Genomic DNA, 25,048 nt, shown 5'->3' on the forward strand with positions numbered 1-25,048 from the left:
CAATGAATGTGTTTGTAGATAGATTTTTTTGTGTTCTGTCAAATTGTTCCTTTTAAAATTGTTACACGATGATGACTGCTGTACCCATATTTTGACTATTTTATTTATTATGTCTGTTTAGTTCACGCATCATTGTAAATATAACGGAATATGATGAGACTGTCATCAAAGTGAGAGGTTTAGCGCTTTAACACCAGGTTTAATCCACCATTTTCTACATTTGAAAATGCCTGTACCAAGTCAGGAATATGACAGTTCTTGTCCATTCGTTTTTGATGTGTTTTGTCATTTGATTTTGCCATGTGATTATGGATTTTCCGATTGGATTTTCCTCCGACTTCGGTATTTTTGTGATTTTACTTTTTTTTAAGCAGGCTATACGGCGATTTATTAAGTTATTTTTTTTAGATTCAGCTATATCATAGAAGACCGAACTAGCTGTTACATATTTCGACGATAAAATATTCGCATTATTTTTTTTAATCCAGAAAATCGCAAAAATAAATCGCTCTTGAGAATTAGTATTATTAACTGTAAATGTCACGAATGATTCTTATGATACGAAACGCGAGTCTGGAGTTCCTAATTATAACCTTTTTTTATGAGTTATTAAACTTGGTAATAAATTTAAGACAACAAACGTTGTCTATAATTGCACGACAGAACTTCATTCGTTCTGCTGTTCAATTTGTGTACACAAGTTCGCTCCTCCTCTTGACCTATTGTTATATTGCTGGAAAGAACATCAATCTGTATGTTGTTCTATTGCTAGGGAGAACTTCAGTGCTAATTCAAAAATAGGGCAGATATTTTCCCATGCTTTTTTGTAGGGCAGAACTTCGATCTTCCTATTGGCTTATTCCGTGCATAAGTTGACTTCCATTCCTCTACAGATCAGAACCCTTATATCAAAATGTGATCAATATGATCTGCACCAAAATACATGGGGTGAATACAGTTGTTAAAGTAACGGTTGTAATGGTATGACAAATAAACTCATCATAGATACCAGGATAAAAAAAATATATTTACGCCTGACGCGCGTTTCGTCTACAAAAGACTCATCAGTGACGCTCCAATAAAATATGTTACAAACGGTAAAATAAAGTACGAAGTTGAAGAGCATTGAGGACCATAAATTCCTAAAAGTTTTGCCAAATACAGCTAAGGTAATCTATTCCTGAGGTAGAAAAGCCTTAGTTTTTCAATAATTCAAAGTTTTGTTAACAGTAAATTTATAACTATGAACATATCAATGATAACTCAAGTCAACACAGAAATACTGACTACTGGGCTCGTGATACCCTCCGAGGAATTAAAGCACCACCAGCAGTGGCATCGACACAATGGTTGTAAATAAACTTATCATAGATGCAAGGATTGGAATTTTATATTTACGCCAGATTTCAGCTCTAAAAGTGACACCCATCGGTTTGCTGATGAACTCCATAATAAGTCGGTAATGTCACCTTCATACAAGAAACCAGGATTGGATTGTAACAAGTGCACCATATTAAGTTGGCATCAATGACTCAGATATTCAATAAAGGTTAATCAAAATATTGAAGCATCCTTAAAAGTTTTAAACTGAAGACGGAATAACTTCATCTTCATCTTTACTATTTAAAACCCTGAGTCAAATAATTTCCTGATAAACAACAACCCTGTATGAAAAGATCGTGGTCGGAAACACATGCTGGATGATAAACATTCCACAAACCAGCGATGCTAGAATGTTATATCAGAGAAATGGAAAATCAAGATGCGAATCAAAGCTAATGGAATCGCATGAAACTTCAAACGAATCGGAAACGGGTGTTGACATGGTAATCGTATCATGCAAACATCCATCACCACCAAGCAAACCCACCCGTAGTCAAAATATCACTATTGGAATTAGGACATTAATAGTAAATTATGATTTAGTCGACTAGTCGGAGATCTGGCGATCTAAGGCTGCAAATCATATTGGTCAAACAATTCGTTATGGTAACGTAAAACTTAAGCAATGTCTATATAAGTAATTAAGCAGTTATCATACATTGTTCTCATTTATAAAAATGAATTGCCATTATGAAATTGTTACAAATCAATTAAAAACAACTTAAAACAAAGATTAAACCCTACTTTTCTATAACGGTCAACCAACTCGGTATGGCGTCCGTAAAACTTACGAAGGGATGACTTCAACTTCACCATTTGGAACTCTTTGTTTAATAGCTTCCTTGTGAGCAGCAACCCTCTATCAAGGAATTCATGAGAGAAAATAAAAGCTCTGGAATATCGTATCTACTAGGAGGTACAAATCATTTTGTATGTGATTTTGAAAACTGGTACAGGACAAAATTAAACACTAATTTTGAAAAATTTGACCACATAATTTGAATAGGGCCACAAATGACCAGGCTGTAAATATTGAGTGACAAGGTCAGTATGAATAATTTGTAAAATAACAAAATTCTACTAGATGGTATAAAGTCTTCAGAAATAAAGTACATGTTCTTTATAAGAGATGCAAATGATTTTAAAGGTACATTCAAACTCAGAGTCGAAAATAAACTGACAATTGTATGGCTTAAAAAGACAAATAGACAATCAACAGTACCTACACCACAACATAGAAAACGAAGCAATACGAACAATGGGGGTGATTTCCTGTTTTCTGGGAGGATAAGATCCTGCTCCACGTATGGCATTCCTTTTAACTTAATCTTTGTCCCAATAATAAATTATAGTAACATAGTAGCACACAGCAACTTTTAATAGTTTGTTTGTCATGAACATGTTGGTTTGAATACCTTCAGGAAATAATTTGTCTCCTTATTTTTAAGCATACCTAGCTAAAATGTTTACATGGATGCTATTGCAGCATCAACTGCCAATATATGTTTAAATAAACATAGAAAACTATTGAATCATTAAAACCAATAGTCTAAGGATTATATGCAGTAGCATTATATTGGGTCTGAAAATTAATATCTATGAACCTGAGGTTTCACTATGAATATTTGCCCATATTTAGTGAAAGTAAGGTTGAGGATCCAATTATAGCCCCATGTTTAATCTGCATTTAATCACAGGCAAAACATGAATAGCTGATATCTTTACAGTGACAGAAATCAATTATGCAATGTGCATTATGACAAACATATCCTGTGTTTTCAAATTTTGAAAAGACAAAATTGATTTCAGTTGGAACAGTGCAGGTACAATTGTTTGGCCAAACCTCTAAATTATAAACACAAGAACAAATAAGCATGAAATAACCTCTATTATATTGCAAATATACATTAAACAATTATTAATAATAAAGTTTCAACTTAATGCAAATATCTTCTACAATTGACATCAATAATAACATGTAAGTAAGAAATTTGAAATCTTATAAGGGACAAAAAAATATACAAAATATTGCACAATGAGTAAAAGGTGTAGAAAATATCATGTATGACACAAGAAATAGTTTTAAACTGTCAACAAAGTATTGTAAGTGTGTCTGTCTTTTATGTAGTAGTATTTCATTCAATATTCTGATATATCTTTCAATAATATAGATTACTTGCATACATAGATCCCTGGTTACATAACCTATTTGAATTTATTTCCAAATTTCCAAATTTTATTTCAACTAAATGAAACCTACAATATATTATGTGCATCAAATATGATCTCAAACTACATAGCTTCTAGATATTTTGATATCTATCATTGCCATATTTATTTTAGACTTTTTAAAGGCAAAATATTAACAACTAACCCTATGCTATTTCATTAAAATGTATGAGATGCTCAAAAACTGAAATATTTGTATACCTAAGGTGGTAGAACTATTCTAAGGGAAATAACTATTAAAATCATCAGGACTTTTGTGTCAAACATTTTCAATAAATAGATTATAAGCTTCTAGGTTACATGGACTGTTAACAATCTATTTCAGGTAATCTAAAAGCTTAAAATACATTGATGAAACTTGACTTTAACAAAAGCATTTCTCAGTTTAAGAGTTATCTCCCTGAACCAAGGTCTACCCCCTTAATTTAGACAAAATATCACACGAGATATTTTTTTAATGAATAGAAAGAAGTCTATACGAAAATTAAGTAATGAAAATACTGCATTATCTATGGAATTAAATCACGAAAAACAATTGACTTTACAACATAAATATAAACAATAATAAAGATATTTAGAAATCAAATACTTGTGAGCACTGAAGGATAAACAGGTAGCATTCACTTTACATAGGGAACTTAAAGTATAACATTGTAGTATATTAGTAAGGGAAGACAATATTTAGAATTGGATATTTCTTATTTTGTTCATAATTTTAGTACAAATACAAAGATTACTTTAATTTTAATAAACCCTTTAATGGCCATTTTAAAACAATCAGACTCACTTAATGCCTTATGCTGAAGTGTTTCGACAGATAAAATCAAAACTGAACTCAATATAAAATATATATATATATCAGACAATTATATAAGTTATGTTAATAAATGGATTAAATAATTTGATTAATTATACTTGAAATGAAATCTTCCACTACACAAAATAATTCTAACATTTCTATAACAATAATACAAATTAATGTTTATAAATACCATCAATATATTTTATATTATAATGCCATAACCTTAATCTACTGCAAACAAAATAAAACAAATAAATATCTATAACACTAAAATAAAACATATAAGGGAAAGCATATGAAAGCATCAATATATTTTGACAGACAAAATATCTAGATTTTTTAGGGCCCTTTATAGCTGGCTGTTCAGGGTGAGCCTAAGCTCTGTGTTGAAAACTGTAACTTGACCTATAATGGTTTACTTTTATAAATTGTGACTAGGATGGGGAGTTGTCTAATTGGCACTCATACCACATCTTCTTATATCTATCTGTTTTACACATTGATTATTATTGCTGTGTAACTTTACCTAATTAGTATCATCTTGATATTTCTTAACAAATAGGGAAACAATACACTAAAATAAAAAATCTTGCAAATATAAACACAATAAACTTCTAAACCAGTAGGTTAAATGAGGTTACATACACTTCTAACGGCAACTTAATTATTCATTATGTCAAAAGTGTTTTATGACAATGATGTACTTTTCCTTTCAAATAATTAAAAAGTAGATTGATTGGTTAATAAATCTAGGTTCCCCAACAATGAAACTATTGTACAATTTTTGTTCCTTTTCTGAAACCTTAATGCCTGTTATGCCCCTATCTAGCCAAAATTCAAGTCTGACATATTCAGGGCAATTTTGTTCAACATGCACAACAGTAGGTTGGATTACAGTAGGTGATAGAGATTAAAATAAAAATTTAATTATTGGTTTAAAAGAAAAATATATATAAAACTTTATAACGTGAGCAATGCCAAAATTTAAGACTTCTAACAAAATTATGTCATCTAAAAAAAAATATAGTTTTGTCACTAATTTACTGACCATATTTAAACTCAAGGTTAAGGATTCAAATGAAAATGGTTCCTGCTATATTTATCTTAGTAAAACCTATTTCACTTTAAATAATATAATATTATCATATCTGAATCTGTAAAGGAATGTTTGCATCACAGCCTAGCATAAATTATAAATGAGGTAAATGGTTTAAGTTTGTGACAATGAACTTTGATTTGGTATTACAACTGCTTATTTCACAGTTTTGGTGGTTTGTCAAAAGAAACTCAATGGTTTTGATTACTAGTGTAAGTCAAGTAAATATGTTTTAAGGCATGGATTTAATCACAAAATTGTATTCACAAAATTTAATCAAATCATGCAAAAACTACATGAAAAAAATATAGGAGCAATTCTTTACAATGACAAAACAAAATGCTTAAACTTTTCAATTTGTAAATGATTTTTGTTGTTGCAGAGATGACACAGACTAAAAGAAAGTAGGTAAACTGTTTCCCACTTCAGGGTTACATGTCATAAGTATAAATTATAAATGATGTATAATAATTTAAAAATGATTTTTATAATAATCCAAAAAATGTTCTATCTTTAAATATTATCTTTCAAATACTAAAATGAATGAGTATTAAATGTAAACCTGTCTCTTAATTTTATTTCATTTCATTATCAAAAAAATGAATTTAAACATAACAAGATTTTTTTAAATCAACATAAAAACATATTTTAATGAAATTAAATATTAATAATTCAAAAAAATCAATTTGATTAAATTCCCAATACTTCAAACAAATTTTTAAGCTTTGTAAAAAAAAAAAAATTACAAAACAATACAAAGTATAAACAATAATAGCATAAAATATAATTAACAATTGCATTAAAATTATGCTAAATACATAAATTTACAACAATGATTGAGTAGAATTGGTAAAGCTTTAACAAATAACATTATTATTTCAACCCTTAACTCTCAACGAAAAAATAACAATATAAGAAATTCTGACAAATTAGTGATTCTCTTAAAATATCACAGACTTTTAAACTGGAATAATTTTCAATTTCAGATTCGATACTTTCAAAAGTATGACATTTTTCTTATAATGATAATGTATAAATATTAAAAGTTCTCTATTTCTAAGAAGATTTATACTTTCTTTTGTTCTCAGCTTTTAATTGGTTAAAATTCAAAAAAGTCTAAAAAATAACTTTTCCATTCTCTAGTTCTGCTGATGTAATGACTTTAATAAATGTGACAATGCCTGATGATTCTTCACAGCATTTGATAAATCTACCACCAAAGTACAGTCCTTATTTGAGTAAATTGTCTAAAATTTACCCTTTAACAATACTACATGACTGTAACCTATGATTTACAAATAGTGAAATAATGAAATACACAATTCTGCACTACACACAGCTCAGGTCTTTTAAAAGAAAGAAGGTAATTTCGACTTCCAAACTTTGAATTCAGTTGAAACAAAAGAAGCTTCAAAATTATTCATTGCCAAAAACATGATAATAAATATTTCAATTTTAAACATTGCTTTCAGATTTTCAATGTTGGTTATCATTACTTTTGATTTGAATTTTTAAGTTATTTTTTTCTACAAATGCGGTACAATTTCTTCTTTAACATATTTTAAGTAACATACATTATTCAATAAATCTTCAGTAAAAGAGTATGTGAGTAACAAGTTTAAATCTCTAGATAGCATAACAGACAACAGATCTGCACACAATGTAACAATACAGAACATGAAAAAAAAGGTTTATCTTCCTCAGGCCACTTGCTCATACTTAGATTTATTTATATTCTTAGCCAGACAACAGGCAAACAGTGCACCAAATAACTGAAAAAGAAAAGATAAATTGCTATGTAAAGATGAATTTCATTCTGTTCCACACTATTGTAATACAGTTGATCTCAATTAAAGTTTATGAGACTTTAAGAAATATTATTGTGTTGTTTTGATTTTTTAGGTTTCATGAGAAGCAGTTTCAAACTGTAGTTATCTTTATAACTAGCTTTCAGTGGTCAGGTACTGGTAGTAGCACTCACTTTCAAAATTACCTGCTATCGTTCTTACCTTGTTGAAATTGATGGTTTTCCTGTGTGCAGCTGCCTTTTGCATGTTTCTAATTGTGTGTTTGACTTTATAATGTACAGTGCAGACATTTGTGTGCACATAAGCTGGTGTAACATCACCACATTTTGCATCTGTGCTAAATCAAGATCTCAAGTGTTATGATTATGCTATCTGTTGTTTGTCTTTGTATGTCAGTTATTTTTTCTGTGGAATCACATGCTGATGGTTGATACAAACTATTATTCTGTGAAGTATTTTTTGTGAATTCTGTTATGTATCATTTTGAAAAATAATTTCTAGACCATACTATTATACCCAAAAAAAAGCACTTTCAAAACAGACTACATTTTGCATACAAATCAAAACAAAATCATAAGCTTAAACAAAACAGCAAAAAATGATATCCAAATAAAATAAAATTCAGCAGTTATGTACTCCAGTAAAATGTACCAAACTAAACAGACAGACATATTGAAAATCATTCTTATTTAATTTATATCTGGATCATAGCTTTTTCTCAGAAAGTAACCCAATACATTAGGGATCACAAATACATCTATCAAGTAAAGTGAGAATCATTATAGAGTCCTTACCTGCAAGAATGATATTCCTAGAGCCACACCACCAATCACCCCCATGTTTCCTTGCATAAAGTCCAACACAGTACCATAACATCCCTGTGAATGAATGGGGTCAAAATTCTTATTCAGTTTATAATCAAACATGGATATAGAATACAATATACCTACCATAGTGTCAAAGTTCAACTAATCATCTTTTAAATCTAAAAAAAAATTCTAAATTATTTTTCCGGTGACTGTCACTGTCTCTAAACCAGAAAATAATTCTACATAAATTCTTTTTTTCTCTTTTTTTGTCTTTAGGGAGACAAAGGAGAAGGTCCGGTAAGGGCCGATTTTGGCATCAAATTTCAGGTTCATCTAACGAAAGATTTTGGACACTTTTTAAACACTTAAGTGTCTATTTCAACTGATTCAATTAGTTTATGTGAAAGATTTTAACTGATTTAGTCATTAAGAACACTCTGATTCAAGCTAAGATATGAAAAATCTATCAAATATGCCAAAAAGCGTCACTTTTTAGATGGTTTTTGTCAAAAATGAAAGTGGCCGCATCCGTGTTCATCCTCAACCTTTATATATGTTATGTGTTATCATCAAATACAACTTACATTTCAATATTATGAATGAACATGAATGCAGCCACTTTCATTTAAGACAGAAACCGTCTAAAATTTAACTAAAATGCCAAAATTGTGAAGATTTCAGTAATTTAGCATGACTTAATGATGCTAGCACCTGATATATGTGCATTGTCAAAAACAGCCCATATTTATGTAGCAGAAGCATTCTTCTTCCCCGTAAATAGCTAAAAGATTACATTTTCACAATTTTGTAAAACTGCTATATTTTGGGGCCAAACAGGGGTCTTACTGAACCTACTCCTTTATTCGTTTTAACTGATCAACTGGAAAAAAAACCTACAAAACACTACAAATAATAATACTTTCACAGTAAAAAGAATTTTTTAAAAGGGAAACAATCCTGCCTAAATAGAAAGCTTCCAGAGAAGTAATCTCTGGGAAAAGAGAGATAACTGTGATTACTTATGTAAAATATTTAAAGTAGATAGCATGTCAGCTATTATTATTGGATCCACACCTATAAACATATGTTTGGGTTGGTCCAACATGGTCGCAGCCAGGTAAAGACTTTGCATCATGCTATTTTACTTTGTGGGATCATCCTTAACAACTGTCCAACTTGAACTAACCTAGTTGCTTAGACAGCCTCACACAGCTATCCTTCATCAGTATATGTATAATATATAAAATTGAGAATGGAAATGGGGAATATGTCAAATAGACAACAACCAGACAACAGCCAAAGGCCACAAATGGGTCTTCAACGCAGCGAGAAAATCCTGCACCCGGATAAGTGGTCCTCAGCTGGCCCATAAAATTGTGTACTAGTTCAGTGAAAATGGACATCACACTAAACTCTAAAACATATGAAGGAACTTAAATTAAAAAAAAACATATAAGACTAACAAAGGCCAGATGCTCCTGACTTGGGACAGGCCCAAAAATAAGGCAATGTTAAACATGTTTTGTGAGATCTCAACCCTCCCCCTATACCTCTAACCAATGTAGAATAAACAAACACATAGCAATACACACAGTAAAACTCATAGTTTATTTGATCTATTTCATTAATAAATCAATTGCAGATCATAAAGTATGATATCAATACTAATTTTGTAGAGTTTTATGGTATTATAAGTGTGATTCCTAATAGATGGAAAAGTATAATAGAAGGTAGTTCAAAACTGGAAATTATTGAAAATAAATTAATAGATAAAGTTAAAAAGGAACCAAAATCTTGTAAATTTTTCTATACATTATTTTTGGAGGATCATAAAGTGATATATTTATCTTCCCGTAAAAAAAGGGAGATAGATTTAAAAATGCAGAATGAAGATTGGAATGCTATTTACTCCATGCCCTTCATTATAACCAGAAATTCCTTTTTACAAAACTTTCAATTTAAGATGGCTCATATGATTTTACCATGTAATTCATTTTTATTGAAATGTAAATTAAAAGATACTGAACTATGTACATTTTGTTCAGAAATTAAAGAAAATATTTTTCATATTTTTGGAAATGTAATGTATCACAAAACTTCTAGCTATCTGTTATAGATTGGATTAAAAATGGCATTCTCCTGCCTTTCAGTGAAAAAGAAGTCATTTAGGTGTGTCTGAGGATTTTGTCAACAGTAAAACAGTTAATAATATGTCGTTGTTATTCAAATATTATATATACAAATGTAGATGTAAGAGCATATCCCCCACAAAATATGGTGGGGTAGAATGTTTAAAATATTGGATTAATATAGAAAAATACTCTGTATGTTTCTTAACCCCTGTACAAAAAGTCAAATGGATCAGAAATGGCATTTGTTAGAAGCAGCTTTTATCTAATTAATTAACAAAATAATTTGTAATATTTATATTTGTATCTTTATTATATGATTTAATTAATCTTTCAAGTATTACTTTATTTTTTATAATGTGTCTCGAATACTGTAGTATATAATGTCACATGTTTCATCATGAACAATAAAATAATTGCAGATCATAAATCCATTGACTGCAAATTGTCAAATAATATCATAAGGATCCAAGTGATACCATTCTCCAGCTATTAAAATACATGCAAATATGTATGTATTCCATACAATGATTTATAATGTTTAAAAATAATCTATTGTAAGGTCAATATGTAAGAAACAAATTAGTTATATTTTTACTGAAAATTATCCAGTTTCAGATGTTTGAATGTTTACATTTATTTGCACCATTACAGAGTATCAAAGGATGACCTTTATAATTATCCATGAATTGGAATATATAGAAAGCTTAAAATTCCTTAAGCAAATATTTTATATATAAATATATTTGCATTGGATATAAACACATTTATTCTAAAACAAGTTGTTGCCATTATGTTCCTCTTATATTTTTTGATAGTATGATACTAAACCCCTAACAGGAGGGATTGTACTTGATTTTCATATGATGAAGACATAATCTTTCAATCAGTTTAATTGTGGTCTGGAGCTGGCATGTCAGTAACTGCTAGTAGTCCTTTATTAATCTATGTATCATTGTCATTTTGCTTAGTTTCTTTTGTTACCTATTCTGACATCCGAATCAGGACTGTGTGTATTGCTGTGTGTTTCTTTATTCTACAGTGGCTAGAAGAGTAGGGGGAGATTTTATATCAAACAAAACATGATTAACCTGCCACATGTTTGCGCCTGTCACAAGTCAGGAGCTGTTTGCCTTCATTAGTCTTGTAGGTTTTAAATTTTAGTTCATTTATATGTTTTGGGGTTTATTATGATGTCCATTTTCACTGAACTAGTACATATTTTTTTTTAGGGGCCAGCTGAGGCCCGCCTCCAGGTGAATGTTTTTTTGCTGTGTTGAATACCCATTGGTGGCCTTCAGCTGTTATCTGGTCTTTTTTGTTTTGCAATTAATGTATCTCTTTAATTCCACCAAAAATATTGAGAAAAATAAATGGAGGAATAGTTTGGTATCCATAAATCTAATATCTCCCTTTCATAAGTTGTGTTTAATTCCTGTGTCATGTCAGTTTCCATTGTTTATAAAGTTGAAAACTGGTGACCCATTGTCTAATGAACACAATCAAGATTCCAAGCTCTACTGCTGGTCATGGATCCTTCTTACTGATAACATAATAGCACATGGTTTAAGGTGGAATTTATTTGTCCATCACTGAAGATCTTCCAGAAAATGTAAAGATGAAGAACAAATATAGCAGTATGTTACCTATTTCCTATCCAATAGCGATGTTTTGATACACTAGTTAATGTGTACTTCTTTAGTAAACTCTGTGAGTTGGATTTATTAAGGTTTCCCTCGACAGGGTTGTGTTACTGTAATACCTTTAAAAACTTACTTGGTACTTTACTACCTTACCTGTGTGTAAATTTCCATCGTGACATTAGTTGGTGGAAGATCTGGCAAGTTTGTATGTTGACAGGTACTTTTTCCATCTTTACAGCAGGAAGTTGGTACTTTTTTTTCTCCACCTGCAAAACTTGTGGTAAACCAGTCTGAGTAATCATTACTTCCACAACACTTCAACTGTAATATCAAATTGTAAAATTATCTCTCAATGTATATAAGTCTCTTATAAAATTCCTGCATACAAACAGAAAAATTCTATTTGAAGTATTTTTTCCACAACACTTCTGCCATACTCATGGAATACCAGCATCTACATGTTATTTGTTATTGTAACCCAACCTATTTTTTGCTGATACTTTATGTAGCAGTTTACCCTTTCTACTCCATTTTGTGGCTATTAAATTTCGCAATTTTCTAATTTACTTGATGTAATTTAATAAGGAAATCTCCTTGTTTTACATATATGGGACTATCAATATTAACATTATTTTTATTTTCACGAAATTCATGAAAATAAATTGGGTTACAGTATTTGCTACAGATAAACTAGAGGCTCTAAAGAGCCCCTGTCGCTCACCTTGGTCTATGATCATACTAAACAAAGGACATACATAATAGATGAGAATAGAATTCATGAGAAAATTATGTTTTGGTGACGATGATGTGTTTTTCAATCTTACTTTACTGAACATTCTTGTTGTTTACAATTGTCTCTATCTATAATAATGAACTTGGCTCAGTAGTTTCAAAGGAAAATATTTTGTAAAAGTTTACAAAAATTTACATGAATTTACAAAAATTGTTTAAAATTTTCCATAAAGAGCAATTACTCCTTAAGGGGTCAATTGGCAGTTTTGGTCAAGTTGACTTATTTTTAGATCTTACTTTGCTATACATAATTGTTGTTAACAGTTTATCTTTATCTAAGATAATATTGAAGATAATATCCAAAAACTGCAAAATTTTCTTAAAATTACCAATTCAGGGACAGGAACCAGACAACGGGTTACCTGATTCGTCTGAAAATTTCAGGGCAGTTAGATCTTGACTTTATGGACATATTTAAATGAATGAGATTTGCTCTAAACGAATTCAGAGATAAAAGCAAAAAATTGCATTTTACCCCTATGTACTATTTTTAGCCATGTTGGCCATCTTGGTTCGTGGACGAGGTTGTTGGACACATTATTGAAAAAACATACCCTTAAAATGATGGTTGCCAAGTTTGGTTAAATATGTCTAAGTGGTTTCAGAGGGGAAGATTTTTAAAAAGATTACGAAAATTCTAGAAAAATGGCTAAAAATACACTACAAAGGACAATAACTCCTTAAATGTTAATAGGTATTGGATCATCAAAACTGACAATACTACACAAACAGGAAAAATTATATGAGTCTAAAAGATTGTGTAACAATACCGATAAATAGATGGAAAACAAAACACTAAAAAGTGTTGAATATCATCGCACAAAGATGGAAAAACTTAACAGATGATATATATATATATCTATGTATAGGTTGTAAACATAGATATATATATATATATATATATATGAAAGGTAACACACGGTCAGCGAGAGCTCTTTTTTTGAGAGCCCAGGTGGTCGTGTGGTCTAGCGGGACGGCTGCAGTGCAGGCGATTTGGTGTCACGATATCACGGTAGCATGGGTTCGAATCCCCAGCGAGGGAAGAACCAAAAATTTGCGAAAGCAAATTTACAGATCTAACAGTGTTGGGTTGATGTTTAGACGAGTTGTATATACATTATGTACACAGCCATGTATCACCATCATTGATGGCGAGACGATGGATACATCTGTTGTAGAGTTGTCACTGACTCAGACGTACTTATAAATATAATTATTTTCTGTGACTGTATATTACATTAATTTGTAGGATCCTTTACTATAGATAATTTAGCTGATCTGTAACAATAACATCTTCATGCCTTATATATCATGTACTGTAGTACGCCGCTAGATTAAAACTGACGAGGAAAGGTAACACACGGCCAGCGAAAGCTCTTTTTTTGAGAGCCCAGGTGGTCGTGTGGTCTAGCGGGACGGCTGCAGTGCAGGCGATTTCATGTCACGATATCACAGTAGCATGGGTTCGAATCCCGGCGAGGGAAGAACCAAAAATTTGCGAAAGCAAATTTACAGATCTAACATTGTTGGGTTGATGTTTAGACGAGTTATATATATATACAGAACTTTTTCAGATTTATTCACAAATTTAGAAGATGTGTATGACGTCTCTAAAAAGGTGTCTCTGTGCCCTGTAGTGTACCCCCTGTGCCTTTTTCCAAATTCTTCCCACCCTTATCAACCATTTACCAGATGTCTTCACACCAAATAAAGATACCTGACTTAACTGTGACATGTGAACCTGTTAATTGATAGGTTAATTTTACTTTTACAGCTGGGGTGTCAAACCTATAAATGTTAATTAAACTTCAAAAAAAAATTGTGCATGTAGACATATTAAAACAGAATGGCAAATTCAATATGTTAATTTTTTGTTATTAAAAATGATTATTGTAAGAAAACATATTTCAATTTTTTCTCCAAAAATCTGGGAGCTGGCAGAGTATATGTGTCACAATAAAACATACATAATAAGACCATATCACACATAATTGGGTTAGGTTTCATATCAATCTTAGTAAACTGTAAAAGTTATTATTTTCAGAAATGACAAACTGTAATTCAACAATGTTCTACATTCACCAGCATCACTAATTTAACACAATTTAACATCTAATCAGAAACAGATATGGAGATGGCAAGTTTGGTACAAGCTTTTATATTTGTTGTTTTATTGATCATTCAACTTTCTTTTAACTGCTTGTTTAAATATTTTGTTTGTAATTTTAGATAACATAAAAGATCAATAGTACTTGTGTTTTCTGTATACTATATATAGTCAATAAATAAAGTTTTTAAAGGAAAAAGATATGTTCCCTTAAAGAAAGACACTATCTTTTGCTGGAAATCATCCTTGTCTTTAGAGAATTCTGTTCTCTTGAACATGGGAAAGAGAGACAAGATATTCCTTTTAAGATCACCCATGCCTCTTAAGAATGATGTTCCCCTGAAGAGAGACAAGATTTTCCTTTTGAGATCACCCATGCCTCTTAAGAATGATTTTCCCCTGAAGAGAGACAAGATATTCCTTTTGAGATCACCCATGCCTCTTAAGAATGATGTTCCCCTGAAGAGAGACAAGATATTCCTTTTGAGATCACCCATGCCTCTTAAGAATGATGTTCCCCTGAAGAGAGACAAGATATTCCTTTTGAGATCATCCATGCCTCTTAAGAATGATGTTCCCCTGAATAGAGACAAGATATTCCTTTTGAGATCACCCATGCCTCTTAAGAATGATGTTCCCCTGAAGAGAGACAAGATATTCCTTTTGAGATCACCCATGCCTCTTAAGAATGATGTTCCCCTGAAGAGAGACACGATATTCCTTTTGAGATCACCCATGCCTCTTAAGAATGATATTCCCCTGAAGAGAGACAAGATATTCCTTTTGAGATCATCCATGCCTCTTAAGAATGATGATGTTCCCCTGAAGAGAGACAAGATATTACCTTTTGAGATCACCCATGCCTCTTAAGAATGATGTTCCCCTGAAGAGAGACAAGATTTTCCTTTTGAGATCACCCATGCCTCTTAAGAATGATGTTCCCCTGAAGAGAGACAAGATTTCACTTTTGCTGGAGATCAATCCATGCCTTTTAAGAAATATTTTCCCTTTGGGTGCAGGGCATTTTAGCGAAAAAAATAAAACTACTAGAGGACATTTTAGCGCAGACATTAGAGCCGGATTAATCCGTTTATCTGTATTTAGTTAGCCCGTTTAAGCTAAAAATTACCTGGATGAATAAATTCTACAAACAGCTTTGTAAAATTGTGCTCTGACAGAGGCTTCAGGTTCCAGCCGAAAATAGTAGATGTGGATTTTGAGGCAAAAGTGTCAAAAGTTATGAAGGACTTTTTCCAAGATATCAGAGTCGTTACATGCCCATCATAATGATTAATTCTATAGTTGTCACCCAGCTATAAGCTGTTTTTCTTGATACTATTATCATATTGCAAACAACAACATATGTAAAAATACGAATTACAGACGAATGTGCTCCACAAACTAGACAATTTAAAGAGAAAGAAAGAACAGTTCCTAATGCAATTCTATGAAAATTATTGTACAGGGGTCTATCCAGAACCCAGTACGTATGTTATCTAGGATATAAATTTCCGGCTAAAACAAACTTTTAACATTTGATTTAACCTTTTAGACTTTTAGTGCTGAATTTAATCTTTTAGACTTTTATTGCTGTATTTAATCTAGTATATGATATTTTTTATATTATGCTGTCTTGCATCTATTAAAGTTTTTTATTTATTATATATTATTAATTATAATGGGTTAAACATATTTCGCTAAAATGGGCATTGACAATTTTAATTTTCACTAAAATGCGTTAAAAATCAGGCATTCAAATGGGTTCTACTTTGGCGCTAAAAATTAACCAATAACATTTTTTTTTCGCTAAAGTGTCCTATCAATGCGATCAAATGTCCTCCATGTGTTCCCTTTCGTAGAGACAAATATTACCTTTTGTTGGAGATCATCCATTCCTTTTAAGAATTATGTTCCCTTTCGGAGAGACAAAATATTACCTTTTGTTGGAGATCATCCATTCCTTTTGGAGAGACAAAATATTACCTTTTGTTGGAGATCATCCATTCTCTAATTTTTGTGCTATTTTCACATTTCCTGACCGGTGTGAGAAAAATATTTCTCCTCACTAGTGAAAAATCTGTTCTCGGCAAATGATTAGTCGAAATTTGATTATGACGTCTAAATGTTTTGTTTTCTTCTGAGTTTTCCTATTGTGACATCATGAAAAAAGGCGACAATGCCTGATGACGTCGCATATAAAGAACACAAGTTTCTGAAAATCTTTGAAAAAGAAGGATAAAAATCATTAGAGAAACAGATTCCGACACTATAACTCGTGTATTATGATATTTCTCCACTCTTGAGAGTTAAATTTTAGTTATTTAAATAGCTCGGAAAGCCTCGCGCTTTAAATAATAAAATTTAACTGTCTTGAGTGGAGAAATATCGTAATACACTTGTTGCAGTGTAGGAATCTATATTTCTTTTTAAGAATTATGTTCCCTTTCGGAGAGACAAAATATTACCTTTAGTTGGAGATCATCCATTCCTTTTAAGAATTATGTTCCCTTTCGGAGAGACAAGATATTACCTTTTGCTGGAGATCATCTATGTTTATAGATAGTCATATATCCCTGAAGAGAAACAAGATATTACCTTTTGTTGGAGATCATCCATTCCTGTAGAGATTTCTGTATCATTCCCATACTGGTTCAGTGCATTCTTAAGTCCATCTCTGAATCCTTTTTCCAGCTTTTAAAATGATAAAATATGCTCATTAAAACTATTTAAACAATGTCTGAAAGGAAAAGGAATATTTCAGGATATATTAAGCCCTGAAAATTTATTGAATACAAAAAACAGCAACATTACTTTTGTCAATTTTCTAAACTTTAAAATGAAAAAAACATTTGAGCTTTCAAAAATGTGTGTTTTATGTCTAGAAAAGATCAAATGCATGTTTAAATAATATAATGTTTAATTCTAAACTTTTGTATTTTAATCTGTTCTTCGTTGAGCAAAGCAGATACAATTCTTCATATTAATATTACTTTAATACTGTGGATTCATTATTATTCGTTGGATACCAATTTTCGTGGATTTCGTGGGTAACGGGAAACCACGAATTTAAATATTCAACGAATTGCAAATTTTCTAAAGGAATATATGCATACTTTGTCAAAACCACGAAACTAAATATCCACGAATATGCAAGTTTTCCTCAAACCACAAAAATTGGTACCAACGAAAATAAATGAATCCACAGTACTACCAATTATTATAGTAAATTGATTTTTTTCTAATCATAATAAGATCATAATTTTAAGTACAGGTAAATAACACAAATGTATCCAGGCTTACTTCAGGCAGAAGGCATGGGCTTGCCCCAGACAGAAAAAAAATTAATGTTTTAGAACATATTACATGAAATGCAAGTATAAAACTATCCAAATGAAAGTCATCTTAAATATTATGCTGGACAGATGAAATCTCCTCTGAATAAATGCTGAAAACTGTTGTATGACAATTGATGTAGTGGCTGATTTTGAATGCAATACACCAATTATTACATATATGTTGTATGCAAATGTACCATACAATAAATAAACTATACCTTTCCTTTGTAGGCAAATCCTGCTGCTCCTGTGGAAAGCATTACAACAAATATAACAATAAGGAATGCAGCATACTGAAAAAAAGAAAGATACAACAAATTAAACGTTTTTCCAGAACAAGGTGGTATCAATTATTCTAATTTAATTAAATCAAACAGAGAATTTCATGATAAGTGAAAGTAAACGAAAGCCCTAGAGTAACAAGCAATTAAATTCTGTGACTTCAGATTTTGTTTACATCTATGTGTGGGTTTTTTTAGGGCAAAAGGTAGAGGGAGGACAATTAGCATGATAAGAAGCTTTAAGGAGCCTGTATCCTACCATGTGACAGGATCATTGGTAATCAAGATCTTTTAATACAACCATTACTATCACAAATGGCTAACCTGGTAGGTACATAATATTGACTAATGTTGTACTGTTATACCACTGTCCCAGGTTAGGGGAGGGTTGGGATCCCGCTAACATGTTTAACCCCACCACATTATTTATGTATGTGCCTGTCCCAAGTCAGGAGCCTGTAATTCAGTGGTTGGTATTTGTTTATGCGTTACATATTTTTTTTTTTTCATTTTTTTATTTAAATAAGGCTGTTAGTTTTCTGTTTGAATTGTTTTACATTGTCATATCGGGGCCTTTTATAGCTGACTATGCGGTATGGGCTTTGCTCATTGTCGAAGGCCGTACGGTGACCTATAGTTGTTAATGTCTGTGTCATTTTAGTCTCTTGTGGACAGTTGCCTCATTGGCAATCATAACACATCTTCTTTTTTATTTAATTAGTCTTAGAAGCAGGTTTTTTTTAAATTAGTTGTTAGTGGCTTTGAACTAGCTGTCAGTAACTGCGAGTACTCTCATATCAGTGCTTAGTGTCTTTTTGTTATTGGGATATACAAGTACTCGGCCACTTCCACTCTGTGTTTTTGTCATATGTATTTCTATTTTTTTCCATCTGATGAATTAATATAAAAAAGAAGATGTGGTATGATTGCCAATGAGACAACTATCCACAAAAAACCAAAATAACACAGACATTAACAACTATAGGTCACTGTACGGCCTTCAACAATGAGCAAAGCCCATACCTCATAGTCAGCTATAAAAGGCCCTGATAAGACAATGTAAAACAATTCAAACCAGAAAACTAACGGCCTTATTTATTTAAATTAAGCCTTTTTCAACTCATTTTTATAGCTTGTTCCTATGTTGTACTGTACATGTTACACCACTGTCCAAGGTACGGGGAGGGTTGGGACCCCACTAACATGTTTGACCCCGCCCATTCTGTATCTATGTGTCTGTCCCAAGTCAGGAGCCTGTAATTCAGTGGTTGTTGTTTGTCGATGTGTTACATTTTTTGTTTTTCGTTCATTTTTTGTACATAGATTAGGCCTTTAGTTTTCTTGTTTGAATTAGTTTACATTCGTCATTTTGGGGCCTTGTATAGCTGATTTGCTCATTGTTAAAAGCCGTTCTGTGATCTATATAGTTGTCAATTTCTGTGTTATTTGGTTTCTTGTGGAGAATTGTTTCATTGGCAATCATACCACATCTTCTTTTTTATATTTATATTCCCATAAGATTTTAAACAAGAATGTGTCCATAGTACATTTTCTATGTTCAGTGGATCATGAAATTGGGGTCAAATCTCTAATCATAGGGAGCATGTGTACTAAGTTTCAAGTTGATTGGACTTCAACTTTGGGAGAGACGGATGAATACAGGGACAAATGACCCACAGATGGCACATAATAATGTCCCAAAGTGGGGCATAACAATAAAAATTATCTAACTGGAATATATATGTTTGTGACCACATTTTGATCTCATTTGAACAATGTGAGGATCTTTAGGAGAAAACAGTGTGTACATCATTCATAGCTTTGTCTATTAAAAGATAGCCTTCAATATAAAAATAAGAAGTTGTATTATAATTGACAATGAAACAATTGTCCCCAAGACTTCAAATGAAGTAGATCTAAGTAATGTTATGCCACCATTAGGTCTTCAACAAAGAGAAAAACAGATACACTATAGTTTACTATAAAAGGCCCCTTCACGAATAATAGGAAACAATTCAAATGTGAAAACTACAAGCCTGATTTATATACAAAACAATAAACAAATACATTTTTGTATGACATACAGCAACAAACAACAACAATGAATCACAGACTCTAGGCAAAATACAGAATGTGGTGATTTAAACATGTGTGACCCCCAAAAACTTACTCCTTTCTTTCATACATGTATGTGTCAGGGGGATAACAAACTCTTTTATAACTACAACATTGTCATTGTTTGAGGAACTTCTATTTTTTTCTGTTATGTAAATGACTGGTAGAAAGCAAAATTTTGTTCATCCTTATAATATTGCATAAAATATTTTAAAAGTATGTTTAAATTTAGGATTGCCTTTCTTACATGTAAATTCATAAGACTTTGTTTAATGGTGTTAATAGGTTAGAATAATTTAATAAACAGAATGAGGTAAATTAGCAACATGTCAAGTAAAAAAATAATAACTTTGGGTAAAGGTGACCTACATGTATACATTTATGAAGTTGTTTACCGTATATAAGAGTAGGGTAAAGGTACATGTAACCTATATATTTATGAAGTTGTTTACCGTATATAAGAGTATGGTATTTCCTTTAATTGTGCAGCAACATCCCAATGATCCAACAACCACTATGGCCACACCAACTCCTATCAGAATGTATGGAGATTCTTTATAGTATATAGATGACAGTTCCATATATTTATACAAATCTACTTTTGTCCATATTCCTAAAGCTAGAATGGCTATACCAGTTACCTGGATAACAAAAAAAGAAAAAGATCAACAATTGATGAATGATGATAAACATTTTGTATATCCAATTTTGCACATTTTTTCTCCTTTTTAATCATAAGATGAACTCCAATCATGAATGTAATTCAAATACAATAATTTTAACATCCTTCTTAAAAAAAAAATTTACTAACATTTAAAAATCAGAGGATAATTTGATATCAGATGCCTATAACTTATGTGGATAGTTAAAACTGACAAAATAAATAAGTCACCGATTAGTCTTTTGCAGAGAAAATACTTGTCTGAGAAACAAAATTTCAATTCTGGTACAATGTATCTATGATGAGTTTATTTTCAATTGCTAAAAGACAATTCAATGTTACGCTTTAAGAAATATAATGGAAAAACCAACAAATAAGAATGTTTTGATCTTTATATTTTATAACGGGTCTCCTAACATGCCTAAAGACTCTGAAATTTCTTTTCCAAATCAAACAGTAAGTTTTATTGCCCAGGAAAAGTTATCTTAATGGATACAATAACAAGAATGTGTCCAAAGTACATGAATGCCCCACTCATACTATCATTTCCATGTTCAGTGGACCATGAATTTGGGGCAAAATATCTACTTCGGCATTAAAATTAGAAAGATAATATCATAGGGAACAGATGTATTAAGTTTCAAGTTGATTGGACTTCAACTTCTTCAAAAACTACCATGACCAAAAACTTTAACCTGAAACTCGCACTATCATTTTCTTTGTTCAGTAGACCATGAAATTTGGGTCAAAAATCTAATTTGGCATTAAAATTAGAAAAATCATAGCATAGGGAACATGTGTACTTGAGTTTCAAGTTGATTGGACTTCAACTTCATCAAAAATTACCTTGACCAAAAACTTTAACCTGAAGTGGGACAGACGGAGGGTCACAAATGGCAGACGAACTGACGCACAGACCAGAAAACATAATGCCCCTCTACTACCGTAGGTTGGGCATAAAAACTCTTATTTTGTGACATACTGTATCACACCAGCCTGAGAAAAAAATTAAAAAGATACATGTATGTATTTATGCTTTCCATTCAATGTTATGTCTAAATTGGTATTTTTGTTTTAGATAAAATATTATTATACGTCAATATTCAAATTCACATTCTATTAGGAAATCTTTGTCGATTTTACAAATGTTAGGCATGTTAGACTTGACAATTTATTCTTGCAATGATTCAGCTTCTTTTTTTCCTTTTCTTAAAGGATAGAAAGTTTCTAAAAACTTGCTAAAACAAGGAAGCTTGACATTTTATGAAAGAAGTTCCCATGTATGACGAAAATGATTCAAAGACTGATTTATATTAAGGCAGTGGATATTTTGCCAGCAACAGTAGCCTCATATGAGCTATTTAATGCAAAGGAAAAATTGTTATGTGCTGTTCATGTCTTCTGTGGCAACATCTCTCTTGTGCAAGACTAAAAAAACTGCACCAAAAGCAGGGCACTGGTTTTGTATTCTTTATTTATATACTGAAAATATAATAAAAACCAGCCAAATACATGAAATAGCAAAACTGTAAATAACAGAATAAATCGCCATTTTGCTGGAACTGGCAGAGGCTACATTGCAGGAGCCAGTTAATTAGCCCCTAAAAAGAAAGGCTAGACGTCAAAGCAAATATGCCATCGATAAAGCCAATATCTCTATAGCCATTGACTTATATTAATTCAAATAATCATTTTGACTGTTCAATTTTATATTGTGAGGAAATGAGAATAATATGTTGACAGCTGCTCTGGGTAAACAACGCAATAAATTACGAATTAAAACGCAGTTGAATTCTTATCTTTAAATTAAGCTTAAAATAATGAAACATATGTTTTGTTTACCCAAAATAAGAAGTTGAAAACCATTAACAAGGTTTTCATGCATGCAACTGCTGGACCAGTTGCCATCGCAGAACCCATTTTACCAGTCATTTTCTATGTATGGATGAACTGTCACAGTCTTGTGATGTAATAATCGTATGCAAATCAATACTAGTGTTATCAGACAATTTATTTGTTGTGGGTGTTTACGTGGCGGAAATGTCTATTCTAAATTTAGGTCATAAACGTAACGGCAATTTAATTATTCCGGATATCTTCCACACTCAATCGACAGGAAAGTTACGACATATAACAAGGTGAAAAAAGTATACACAGATAACGTTTTAGTAATGTTGTTTTTTTGTAAAAATTATGTTATTTCAATTTCTTAAAGTATGTATGAGGGGGGATAGGCCCTTTATCGGGACTCCGGGATTCACGGGGTGTGTTTAAGCTCGGGATTTCGGGATCGATCCTTCCAGGATCCAGGAATTGTTTTTTTTTTAATTTCCGGATGCCGGGATTTGAATTTATTTAAATTCAGGACCTCGGTTTATCGTGTTTTCAATTTCGGGATTTCGGGATCAGGACCCTTCCTAAATATCATTATTAAAGCCTGCAAAATAGCCTATTACTATGAAAAAAGCTATTTTACCGGCACCAGCATTATAATGAACTTTGCCGGTTGCCGGCGCTTCCGCAAAAATGGAAAATGTGCTATTTGCTGGCCCGATAATAGGTAAGCGGGAGCCAAGTTAAAACTATTTTTTTTAACACGTATACAATTCAAAGTGCCTACTATTATTTCAAAAGCAAGTTAAATTTAAACTTTAATTTTTATTGTTGGAGCTATGTGATTGACTTTATTTCAATGCAAACTGTTTAATCAAATTTATGATGCAATGAGATTTTTTCATAACATAGTCATATGCAGCTGACAGTTAAAATATGATTATGCGTAAGCCTACATGAAGCATTTTTAGAAAGTAATTTCAAGTCACATGTTGTCACGGATAGATTTTCATTGCAACAAATGAATGCTCAATTTTTTTCCCCCGGTCATAACTGATTCTTATTTACACTTTGACTCTGATAAATGTTTTTAAACGATTATAGGAATTAAAAAATTTGGTTATCTGTTTTCTTATTCAACTATTGGTATTTCAGTAATATATTTGATTTTTTAAAGTAAATGGCCCCAGTCCCACTAAACCACGATCGAACCATGCACGCTCACTGCGATCTTAAATTAATTCAGATCGTGATGAGGTCGCAGTATGAGCGGCATGGAAATGTCAATTTTCGTTGTTTTCACGATGATACTACGTCCTCATTACGCTACAACGATCCTGCTATGATTTATATCATTATACCACGTTCTCACCACGTTTTTTTCTACGATTATCATGATCTTACTACGCTCATCACGTTCTTTCTACGATCCTAACACGAGTTATCCAATTGCAACACGATCTTACAACGCTTCTACAGCGATTATAACACGTTTTTACGACGATTATAAGTATACCGCGATCTTACTACGTTCTCAGCAATAACGTCAACATCCGTGTTCCATATTAATACTGTTCGAAAACAACACAGTCATGCCACCAAAATCTACCAGAACACGTAGGCGTGATAATAGGGGTAGATGTAGAGGCAGAGGGAGCTCTGATAGTAACGAATCCTAATCCAACAGAGATGTCGGACCGACCAATCAAACCCGAATCACAATCTTATGTTGGTCCATCAAACTTAAAATAACAATGTTTTAGTGACCGCTATCAGGAATGACACAGCTAGATGTGTCAAGCATGGTTGAGCCGTTAGAGAAAAGGGACAAGAGGTCTAAATTACATACAGACAAACAAAACCTGGAGAGCTTTATTAAAGTTTATACATTTTCAAAAAAGACAATGAGCATGATGATCGTAGTATGAACGTAGTCAGGTCGTAAGAGGAGCATGATGAGGACGGCATGAACGTGCTAGCAGTAGCGGATCCAGAATTTTTCATAAGTGGGGGCCCACTGGCTGA

General features: G+C 31.8%; 1 protein-coding gene across 1 annotated transcript; it reads right to left on the reverse strand.

Annotated features, from left to right (window-relative positions):
- Window positions 1–3,252: 3,252 nt before the first annotated feature.
- On the reverse strand, window positions 3,253–23,245 carry LOC139514548 (tetraspanin-7-like). The gene is made up of 7 exons (XM_071303921.1): window positions 23,033–23,245; window positions 20,982–21,170; window positions 18,352–18,426; window positions 17,394–17,489; window positions 12,053–12,220; window positions 8,113–8,196; window positions 3,253–7,282 (listed from the first exon to the last, which is right to left on the reverse strand). The coding sequence occupies exons 1-7, from the start codon at window positions 23,120–23,122 to the stop codon at window positions 7,211–7,213; spliced, it is 774 nt and encodes a 257-aa protein (XP_071160022.1). The 5' UTR covers window positions 23,123–23,245; the 3' UTR covers window positions 3,253–7,210.
- Between the last annotated feature and the right edge of the window lie 1,803 nt (window positions 23,246–25,048).

This window comes from Mytilus edulis, chromosome 3 (assembly GCF_963676685.1).
Source record: "Mytilus edulis chromosome 3, xbMytEdul2.2, whole genome shotgun sequence".
NCBI lineage: Eukaryota > Metazoa > Mollusca > Bivalvia > Mytilida > Mytilidae > Mytilus > Mytilus edulis.